The sequence below is a fragment of the Priapulus caudatus genome, unplaced genomic scaffold (assembly GCF_000485595.1).
Source record: "Priapulus caudatus unplaced genomic scaffold, Priapulus_caudatus-5.0.1 Scaffold697, whole genome shotgun sequence".
Classification (NCBI taxonomy): domain Eukaryota; kingdom Metazoa; phylum Priapulida; class Priapulimorpha; order Priapulimorphida; family Priapulidae; genus Priapulus; species Priapulus caudatus.
The window spans coordinates 87,940-98,987 of record NW_014577758.1 but is presented as its reverse complement, the minus strand read 5'-3'; the positions used below and the strand labels follow the sequence as shown (position 1 = coordinate 98,987).

Sequence of the window (11,048 nt, the reverse complement as noted above, 5' to 3'; positions counted from 1 at the left end):
GAGAGAGAGAGAGAGAGAGAGAGAGAGAGAGAGAGAGAGAGAGAGAGATAGAGAGAGAGATATATATAGAGATAGAGAGATAGAGAGAGAGAGAGCGCGCATATGCGCTTGTGTGAGAGGGAACGTGTCAGAGAGTAACATACAATTAAGATAATTACGCGAGATAATTATGAGAGTATCAGACATAGCTGCACACGCGCTCTGTGCTGTTATTTTACCTTATTAGAACTCCGTAACCGAACATCGTAATTTTGAGTTTAAACTATAAAACTTCCATTTAAGAATCGTCGCATGGCATTCTATTGAGCAGCTCTTACATGATGCTTGAGTCTATTCTGCAAAGTATCTCTTTCACGTGGAGTGAACCCATAACGTCCATTGTCTGGGACACGAGTTTGCTTATTCTCCAGGTTGCTGTGTGCACTCTTCATTCCATTCAGTATTGTCATCGTCTCACAGCTATAGATGTCAGCACCGTAGAGTTACGTTGATTTCGCATTTCAGGCACTGATGTCCGAACACAGTTCTCGGGTTTGTAATTGCTACAAGAATTGCGTTTGGACAATCAAAGCCAGAAATCCTCTCTATAGTAGAACCAGGAGCATTCGTCGTCCTCCTATATAAGAAAAAGAATAAACGAATAAAAATCAATAGATGTAATATATTTTTGATTAAATACATCGGTTGATTGATTGAGCAATCACAATTGTAACTCGCATTTCGTTTACGTTATATAGGTACTGTAAGTTCATATCTCCATGATCGTTCTTTGAAGTTATCTTACTCGTCCCTTCTTCGCCTATATACAAAACATCAAGATGAAATTAATGACCGTGTCAATATTAACGGATGCGCAGCATATATTCAGAAGGGCTTTAATTTTTAGAATTGTAACTAGAAACCCTTCACAGATAAGTTACGAACCTGTATATAATTTACCTTAATCTAAGCAGCTATAAATTCGTTTTCTAATCGGAACCGTTTCTAATGTACCGCTACCGCGGTGAAACTTAATTAACCTGATAAATTAACACCGGTATAGTTTCGTGTCCTCCTAATCGTGTCAACGACGACGGCATGCTAATTTCTATCGGTAATCTCTATACAGTTACTTCAGCTTACCGCCACTGTGTTGGACTCCATGGCTTCGTCCTGGGAGTGGATGAGTGAGCTACGTGCAGTCTCGCCAGCTGTGGAGGAGGCGGGGAGCGCCGCAGCACGGGACAACCTTCCACGGCCACGTTTTTCCGGTAGTGTCTGCAATGCTGTCAGCAAGTCGCGTCGCATTCAACCACGAGAGAGACAAGTGGCACAATCTCATACAGCACTGCATGGGTGCCGTGTGTGTGTATGTGTATGTGTGTGTGTGTGTGTGCACGCGCGACACAAACTAGGAGGGCCAGGACAGGTCAAGCAGACCTTAAATGCTGCCTCCATGTATAGACTGTCGCGCACACGCCCCCGACCGTGGTGAATGTTGACGGTCGCGTAACGCAGCGCAGGTTAACGCGACGTCGCACGTTCCCGTCTCGCGGCGCTTCGACACGTACGCTATATAACATCCGTCCTTGACTGGTTCAAAAACCCATCCGTTCTTAGGCGAATTCGCGGAGGCATATCATTTGGACTCACCGGGGGTAGCGCCAAAGCTAGCTAAACCTGTTTTTATTAGCGAAACGCCAATGTTTCGGTTATAGCGCACGCACACACGAAACATGGATATGCGTGTTACGTTAAAAAGTCACCGGGAAGAAATAGGAGCGAAGACTAGTATTCTCGCTCATACACGTGTATAGGCATCCTACGATAGAAAAAGAATATGAATTGTAGGCTGGTATCACTTTGACTGGTTTGTCCCTATAACGAGTCGTCGCAACTTCCAAATAGACGAGTAAAATTGGGAGCACGCGGCACTAACTTGATTGCCGTGGTGAAGTAATATGAACACTAATAATAGTTTAAATTTCGTTACGTAGCACCCCCATTCCCGCATTCCCATGTACGCGCAAATTTTGGCAGCCTATAACCAATCTGCTTCTGCGACGCCAGCGCCATCTTTATTTTTATAGGTCGCGATAAAAATGCGATCATAAAAATCAGGACGGCTCACATTTCTGGGTCGCAAGCTGCCGCGTGAGCGTGCGACACGTAGTCACAGACTGCGGGCGCGTTCACACAGTAATTAACGGTCCACGACGGTGGGCGTGGCTTTGGTAAAGGTAAAATATGTCCACTTGCCCGTAAGCGGTTGCGCCGCGTGCAGACGTAGGTTGCCAGGCACTAAGGCGCGGGCGTAGAAATATACGAGCGACATTCCTAGTATATAATACGCTCACTGTATATATACTACCTATATGCTATTAGATGTGACTCAGGCATTAACCTTCGGGTAAGCTAGAAGGCATTTGCAAAACATTATCCAGCCATTCAGCTTCGTTTACGGGTTCGAACAGTAAATACGTGCCTCTGTACTGTACTTGGAGTACATACGAAGGGGTGGTACCATGCAGCGACGTTTACCACTTTGTCCGTATAGCCCGTCTTGCAACATATTTTGTCTCCAGGGCTGTATTTAAAAAGGCAAGATCTACCAAGGTCAGAAATTAATTTTAAAAACACATATTGCGGGGTTTCGCGTAAAAACGGAATACTCTTAACGCATCATGTGTTCCGCAACTTTCTTACACGATGAAGTTTACTTTGATAGTTACTCAGATCGGTTTATTTGATGTTCATATCCGGACAAGAATTGATCGAGCTGTGCGTTTGCGTGTTAAAATCGCTGAAGAAGCGGCAAAATCCGCCGTGGTACGATGTAGAAATTTTATCCAATTTATTTTATTATTCTTGCTTATTTTACTTTACCGCAATAGAAGACAAACGGCAACACGATATTAAATCGTTATGGCATGTCAATTATAATAAGACTTGTGGGTTTTAATCTGTATACGATAGTTGCAGTATGATAATATGCTTGAGATAAATAGGGGAAAATGAAACTGCATATCACGTGTATTCAATATTACTCCTGCGAAGCAGTACATTGCGTGCGTGCGCGAGCGTTCGTAAGTGCGTGCGTGCAAACGCGTGTGTGGGTGTGGGTGTGCGTGTGTATGTGAGCGTGAGCGCGTGCCGTGTAAGTATGTGCGTGGGTGTGCGCGCATGTGTGTGTGTGTGTGTGTGTGTGTGTGTGTGTGTGTGTGTGTTGCGTGTGTGCGCGCGCGTGTGTGTAAGTGTGTGTGTGTGTGTGAGAGAGTTGCGTGTGTTCGAGGATGCGTGCGATGTAGCTTTCCTCAAGGACACGACAGTCGACGAGAACGTCGATGGCAGAAACCAAGATGATTGGGCAAAGAATTTGATTAAAAGCGACTACAAGTACCTTTGCCGGTATGCTGTTATCTTAGACAATGCTTTCACCGCGGAACGCAGAAATTTCAAGATGGCGCGCTCAATACTTGTCGACTCCCTCGTCGAAGCACTAACCTACTGGTATATGCTTACATCTAGGGACGGCCAAGTCAGAGATACGGGTGCTGATTGCAACGCCGGTGTGACGCCGAGCAATCGCCTGCTGACGTTTGATCAGAAGCTGTACGAAAACAGGTGGATCATGATAGATCTGCTGAAGACGGCGCACGACTACTACTACCGTAAGCACAGCTTGCCGCTGTCACAAAGCCTGATGCTTCACGCCTGATGCTCCACGCATGTAACGTTTCCTCCCTCCGCCCACATCCTTCACCTGTTATAAGCGCAGCTTGCCACTGTCACATAGGCTGGTGCTTCTTAGCTCCACATACGCCACCCTCCTTTTCCCGCCCACATTCTTTGCTGCACCTGCTTTGAAGGCAGCTTCACCGTGCCGTGGAAGCATCACAAGTGATGTTGATGAACAGATCAGGAGAAACTGTTAGATTCCTACGGCGCGACACTCGGCGAAGGTTAACTGTGAGGGTGGGAACGGTTGTTTTCCTGGGATTGGATCACATCTGGGAAGCAAGAAATACGTGATGAATTAATAGTGATTTGAGGATAGACGTCAACCGGAAACCTCAAAACGGAACTGTGATTTTAATTAACCGTGATCTGGGAAATGGCACATTTTTTACTTGAAAAACCTAGCATAGACCCCCCCCCTGCTTCTACTAACGTTTAATGCTCATGCGGTGACAAATTTAACACTCCGCTCTGAGTTCATATTTATTCTGTGTTGGTGCGTTTTATGCCTACTTTAAAATACTAGCCTACTTACCTACATGGTAAACCCTAATTACTTATACACGGTGTTTGCACGATAGTTAATTAACTTTTTTTCGATCTCTGTAGCTACCACCAAGGACTCGGGTGAATTCCAGCTGTACGGATCGCCGTGCAATACCACTGACACCATGTTTACGGACAGCACCACCGAACTAGGCGAGCTCGCCTCCAACGCCACCTGGTACGAGGATTTCCGATACTTCGACAACGGCGAATTCGTTCGAGCATTAAATGAAACCGATCCCGATGACTGCCGAGCCCCATACGAACACGCAGGTACGCGCACACACAACCAAACAAGCAAACCTGATGTTCGGCCCGGGTATAATTTCTTGACAGGAACGACCACTGGATTAACGGAATCCACGCGCAACTCCTAAGACGAAACGACAAAGTAACGGTGTTCACACCGGGTATCACACACACACACTCACACACAAACGAGCACGGTTCTTACTAACGTCACAGGTTAAAATGCTGCAATTCAATTCGAATCTAACCATTAATAAACATTTGATTAACAATAGGCCTATATTATTAATGTAAGAATATTAAATATATATTAACAAAAGCGTATAAACGAGGAGAGCGTACAACGGTGAAATGCTGAAACTATGTTGCAGTATTAGTCGAATTAATAAACTTTTTCCGTTTTATTTTGACGATTCTTTGCGGTATTATTGATCAGCTGTCCTACCTTGTTAATAAAACAAACCGCTTGTCCCTACGATGCTCCTACGCTGAGATAATGAGCGGTGAAAATCTTGTATTTTCGCCGAAAGGAGATCAGTGTGTACTGCGACTGTCTCTCGTTTTGTGGCCAGTGTGTTGCTTCCGGTCGCCAGTCACCAAATGTAACGGCGTACTTGGCGTGACGTATAGCGGGTACCGGGTAATGAGTAACGGTAGTGCAAAACGCAAAGCAAACACGAACTAGCGGCGTAACGTACCACAGACACGTATATTATATGCCATGTTAATTACCAATGAGCGACAATACGCTGGGACGCGTACAAGTGAACGTGCAATACAACAGTCGGGTAGAACAAAAGGGAGAGGAGATAATAATACTGCAAAGAATCGTCAAAATAAAACGGGGAAAGTTTATTAATTCGACTAATACTGCAACATGGTTTCAGCATTTCACCGTTGTACGCTCTCCTTCTTTATATGCTATTGATATTAACTGTTTAATGTCAAGTGGTATCAATCATATATGGTAATAGTATTAGCACATAACAACAAACAATACACACATACACACGCACGCACAAATGCACACTCACACAGCAACACTCGCACGCACACACACGCGCACGCGCACGCACACGCACACGTACACACTAGAGAAAAAGCTGCTGCTAGTACCATGTGCACTAACCAACATGTAAATTGTAAGTTTTACAATGTAAAATCACATGTGTTTGTATATATATATATATATATGCTTTTACAAACATTGCATAGCACTAGAAGTGACGTTGCACCCAGTACCGGAACCGGAACCGGAACCTCGCTAGCTAAAAGCGTTCTGTCTCTAACGCCACGTACAGATGCGTTAGGGGTTTGTCACTTGAGCTGTTCAACGCTCTGCAGACAACGCTGCAGCTGTGCGCGAACTTCCGTGCTGTGTCCATGTTCGCGTGTTACCAACTCGCTAAAATTGCGTGCGTGCGTGCGTACGTGCATGCGTGCGTGAGTGCGTGCGTGCGTGCGTGCGTGCCATCAGAGGTGCCATAGAAATAGAATAGAAGTCTTCTATTCTATTTCTATAGTGCGTGCTTGTATATTGTTAGGCTAGCCTATCAGATATCTTTTTCCCAATGATCGCTGCCTCGCACATGCGCAGTGACTATTGTTTTGAGGCGGGGAACCCGTCTACGAGTATGGCGGCTCCCAGTCCCACGGAAATAAGTTTCCTGCTTATTTACGCAAATTACACAACTCATACGATCACAAAGTTTGTATTTGTGTCTTAATTTTTAAATTAACAAACGAATACATCATTAAATGAGCGTAATGTTTTCTCATACGTGAAGGTATTCATGGAAACAGCTGTAGTTTTAGTAACAGTTTTGTGTTACGTGTTGCTGTTATTGTTAACACTGTTAAACTTAATGACATTATTTCAATAAAGTACAATATTTGTGTTATGAGTTACGTTTCCAAGTTTTTGGTGAACGTCATCACTAATTCTACTAGTGTAGCCCATTCCGCGATCGCTCCCGCTACAAGAAGCTGTAGTTGTAAGGCGCTACATTGGTAGAGCTATTTCATCACCAGGTTCCAGCATATGTTCCAGTAGGCAGTAGGCAGTACATATTATGTAAAACGGCATCAGCATCATCTCTTACCTATCGATTTACAGTGTGATGACAGAGTTCCCATACACATTGTCATTGTATACTATATATACACGCAGTGTTAGTATTTAATTGTAACACCTTCCACTGTTACCTGAAAAGGTGAATCATATACAGAAGTGAATCAGCAACAATTACAACAACAGTAACAGCGACGACAACAACAACAAAAACAACAGAACAATTTTGTCATGCATTTTTTATATAAAAAAATTATTAAACTGGAACCAGCTGCCAGAGCACGTCGCAACAGGCATATGTCACCTAAGACCTTCTCAACAACTGCAGAGAAGCTTTGCCATTGGTTCTACTGATAAACGCCGATGTCAACCCCTCCTGCTGCATTATACGTCAGTGTCAATGGTGCTGCACCATATATCACTCAGAATCGAAACAACAATGAAAACAACATAACAACAACAAAATGTTTTTAGTTCCGAATAACATCCAATGATACAACTCAATAGCTCCATGAAAAGATCATGTATTGCAATACCATTTCAAATGAGAGGGCATTGAAATTAGCAGATCAGTGTGTACATTTTTGCATTGGTGTCTAACAAATCAGTTTGAAGGCTCAAATCTTGGCTTTAACCTATAAACACACCTAGTGAAAGCCTAGTAAAAATTCATCCTCACTATGCTACATATGTTATGCGAAATCATCAGAACATTCATTATGATAATGCGTGCCTAGTATACACAATGCACTAACATTTCTGAATGAAACATGTTCTTTCAACATTACCTTGTGATTTATAGAAGCTGTGTCTGAAACCTGCCGCACGGAATTCATCTATTGCAATGCCTGGGCTTGTTGTGTTTGGACGAAGGTGGATGATCGGGAGTGATGACTTGGTATTTCCAGCACTGGTGGAAATATTAGTCAGAATAACATGGTAGGCCATTGTTGTTCTAGGAGACAAGTATATGCCTACTGAATAACAGCAGAATGATTCCGAAATTTCTCTATGTCAAGAGATGATGCCAAGTATTTTCATTTTAATAAAAAAGTGGCACGCATAACTAGCAATGTGCATAAATCTTTTTCGTATTGTTTTGCTAATGTGCAGTAGGAATAACGTGGCTAAAGTGTATTGTGCACATGTTATCTGCATTTAATATAGAGTACCCCACTTCGTATTATAATGCAATTAATATGTACATGTACACTGATATTTGGAACATCTCCTATGTACACGTTGTAGGGAAAAATTCCTCGTGTCTAAAATGTGGGAAAAAAACTTAAATGTAGTATAAAGAATCTGCTGTTATATTAATGTAATGATATTTGTTAATTGTCTTAGGCTCATGGCCATTGTCATAGTGGTAGCAATACACCACAGCAACCTGTATTGCTCTGGAGGGAACCTGCTCTACATCTACCTCCTGGGTATGTACACATGCATCTCGCCATCTTTATCATAACCATAATTTGAGAAGACAAATGCACTGCGTTTTTATTTTTTATCCTGACTATATTATCTATAACTATTTGAGAGTCACCTGGAGTTATCTCGAGTGAGCAATCGTTACAGAGGGTCATACGTACTGTACTGTTATTCTGCTGCACACTCACTATTTAGTCATATGAAATTCAATCAATCATATGCAACCCATGAGCAGCATATGGATCGTCATTCTCACCACACGTAGTCGATGAAAATTTGCAATTCAACTTCTCTTCTCTCTTCTGTCTTCTTCGTGCCATGAACTGTTCAAGATATCGACACTATCTCTTTCAGGGTACTGTGTAATGTAACCAAATAAATATATAATATCAACAGTTAAGTGTAAATGTATTATAAACTCTTGATAATATATAATTTTAATAGTGTAATATATAATTTGTGTGCGTGTGCGTGTGTGAGAGTGTGGTTGTTTCTCGCTGCTTCCGGGAAATGAAAAAACATGGCTCTAAAATATATACGTCTTATCCTTGTAATTAATTCCATTTAAATGGTTTTTTGTGGTGACATAGATTTAAATGGTTGAACCCGTCGAATTAATTAGGTTTGGCGTCTGATTAATTAGGTTTGACGTCAAATTAATTAGGGTTGGCGTCTGATTAATGAAGCGGATTTCGAATAAACATAACATCAACGTCTAGGGCTAAGGTATAATATGTCATGGCTACCCTGCACTCAGGGAGTGTATAAGAAGTTTCATTAATCGCTGTTGTTGTTATATCGACTAGCTGATGCCCGGGGCGCGTCTGCTAAGATCAAGCCAAAGTTCCTTTCTGTAGAATGTTTAGAGTTAGAATAGAGAGCTCTAGATCAGTCTAGATCCGTCTCTTTCCGATGCTACGGATGTTACCATATAAAGATTAGTGCTCGGATATACATTTTAATGAAAGTATAATTATATGTTCGTGGCGCAATTAAATATTATAATATTTGACTCATGATATTGCTCATTTAGTTCACGAAGTTTAATGAAATGCCGAAACAGTAACCCGAGCATCATTATTGATTATACCACATAGACATTTCACCTAGAATTACAAATGTTGAAATCACTTTAAATGGTCATACAATAAAAGAATGTGTGAATATGCAGTATATCATTCACGGGATCGATTTAAACAATTACGTAGCTAGATGCTACATATAGTGTGCATCTTGGTACTCTTATCTCTGCCTTCCGCACCAACACACACACACGCTCGCGCACACACACACACGCTCGCACGCGCGCACACACACACACACACAATATATATATATATATATATATATATATATATATATATAATTATTGGTTTGACGTCCGGCTTAATTTCTTTTCGCTGGGTTATTTCATTAGCTCCAATTTCTCCCTCCATTATTTAAATCGCCGGCGCTCCACACCCTCGCTTATACTTACTTACGTGCCCTCCTCGTAACGAACCGGGTTAGATGGAACTCTAACTCTACGCAAAAAAAGCCGTATTAAATGTCTAATTACGACCATCTGTGTTCGCATCAACCGGACGGAGGCAGTGTTCGCAGCGTGCCGAGTATGCAGGCAGGCTGTTCCACACATAACGAGCGATGAACTGTGTGTAGCTGTGTGTATGTATGTCTCTCTCTCTCTCTCTCTCTATCTCTCTCTCTCTCTCTCTCTCTCTCTCTCAACATTATATATATATACTATTAAAATTATAATGTATACTATTAAAGAATGATATATTATCTAGAGTTTATAATACATTTATCACTTAACTGTGATATTATATATTTAAATTGCGTGACATTACACAGTACCCTGAAAGCAGATAGCCATATCTGGAACAGTTCATGCGACGCAGAAGACGAAGAGAGAAGATGAATTGAATTGCAATATTTTCAATCGACTACGTTGTGGTGAAGAATGGCGATCATATGCTGCTCATGGGCAATTCATGATTGATGACATTTCATAGACTAAAAGTGGATGTGTCAGCCAGAACCAGCCTACAGTACGTATGCCCATCTGTAACGATGATCACTCGAGATAACTCCAGGTGACTCTCAAATAGTTAAGATAATATATCAGGGATAAAAAAAAAAAACGGCAGTGCATCGTCTCCCAAATATATGGTTATCGATAAAGATGGCGAGATGTGTACATACCAGGAGGAGATGTAGAGCAGGTTCCCTCCAGGCCAATACAGGTTGCTGGGTGTATTGCACCACTATACAATGGCCATGAGCCTAATAAGACAATTAACAAATTCATTACATCTAATACAACAGCACATTCTTTAATACTATAATGCAAGTTTCCCCCACATTTAGCACGGAGCGAATTTATCCCCTACAACTCCGGTAAGAGGAGATGTTCCAAATATCAGTGTACATGTACATATTTACATTATAATACGAAGTGGGGTACTCTATATTAAATGCAGATAACATGTGTACACTACACTTTAGCCACTGCACATTAGCAAAACAATTACTTTCATACGAAAAAGATTGCCGCACATTGCTAGTTATGTGTGCCACTTTTGTATTAAAATGGAAATATTTGGCATCATCTCTTGACATAGAGAAATTTCGGAATCATTCTGCTGTAGTCAGTAGGCAGTATACTTCTCTAGAAACCAACAAGAGCCCACCATGTTATTCTGACTAATATTTCCACCAGTGCTGGAAATACCAAGCATCACTCCCGTCATCACCTCGTTCAAACACAACAAGCCCAAGGCATTGCTAATAGATGAATTCCGTGCGGCAGGTTTCAGACACAGCTTCTTATAAATCACAAGCGTGATGTTGACAAGAACACTTTTCAATTCAGAATGTTAGTCGCATTGTGTATACTCAGGCACGCATTATCATAAGAATCTTGATGATTTGCAGTAACATAGTGTAGCATGAGAGGGACGAGAATTTTACTAGGCTTCACTAGGTGTGTTTATAGTTAAAGCAAAGATTTGAGCCTATTCACAACCGGATT

At 41.8% G+C, this 11,048-nt stretch overlaps 2 protein-coding genes across 2 annotated transcripts in view; both read left to right on the top strand.

Annotated features, from left to right (window-relative positions):
• LOC106812885 (melanotransferrin-like) overlaps positions 1 to 5,197 on the top strand; it is a 74,308-nt gene extending 69,111 nt beyond the window's left edge. The window contains exons 10-11 of the mRNA XM_014816883.1: positions 4,327 to 4,536; positions 5,085 to 5,197. Of these exons, the coding sequence (XP_014672369.1) occupies positions 4,327 to 4,536; positions 5,085 to 5,197 (323 nt within the window). The remainder of the gene's footprint in view (positions 1 to 4,326; positions 4,537 to 5,084) is intronic.
• A 956-nt stretch (positions 5,198 to 6,153) lies between these two features.
• The window catches only part of LOC106812884 (sn1-specific diacylglycerol lipase beta-like), a 21,895-nt gene continuing 17,000 nt past the window's right edge, over positions 6,154 to 11,048 (top strand). Inside the window, exons 1-3 of the mRNA XM_014816882.1 lie at positions 6,154 to 6,220; positions 7,386 to 7,522; positions 7,931 to 8,016. Coding sequence (XP_014672368.1) covers positions 7,428 to 7,522; positions 7,931 to 8,016 — 181 coding nt within the window. The 5' untranslated portion in view covers positions 6,154 to 6,220; positions 7,386 to 7,427. The remainder of the gene's footprint in view (positions 6,221 to 7,385; positions 7,523 to 7,930; positions 8,017 to 11,048) is intronic.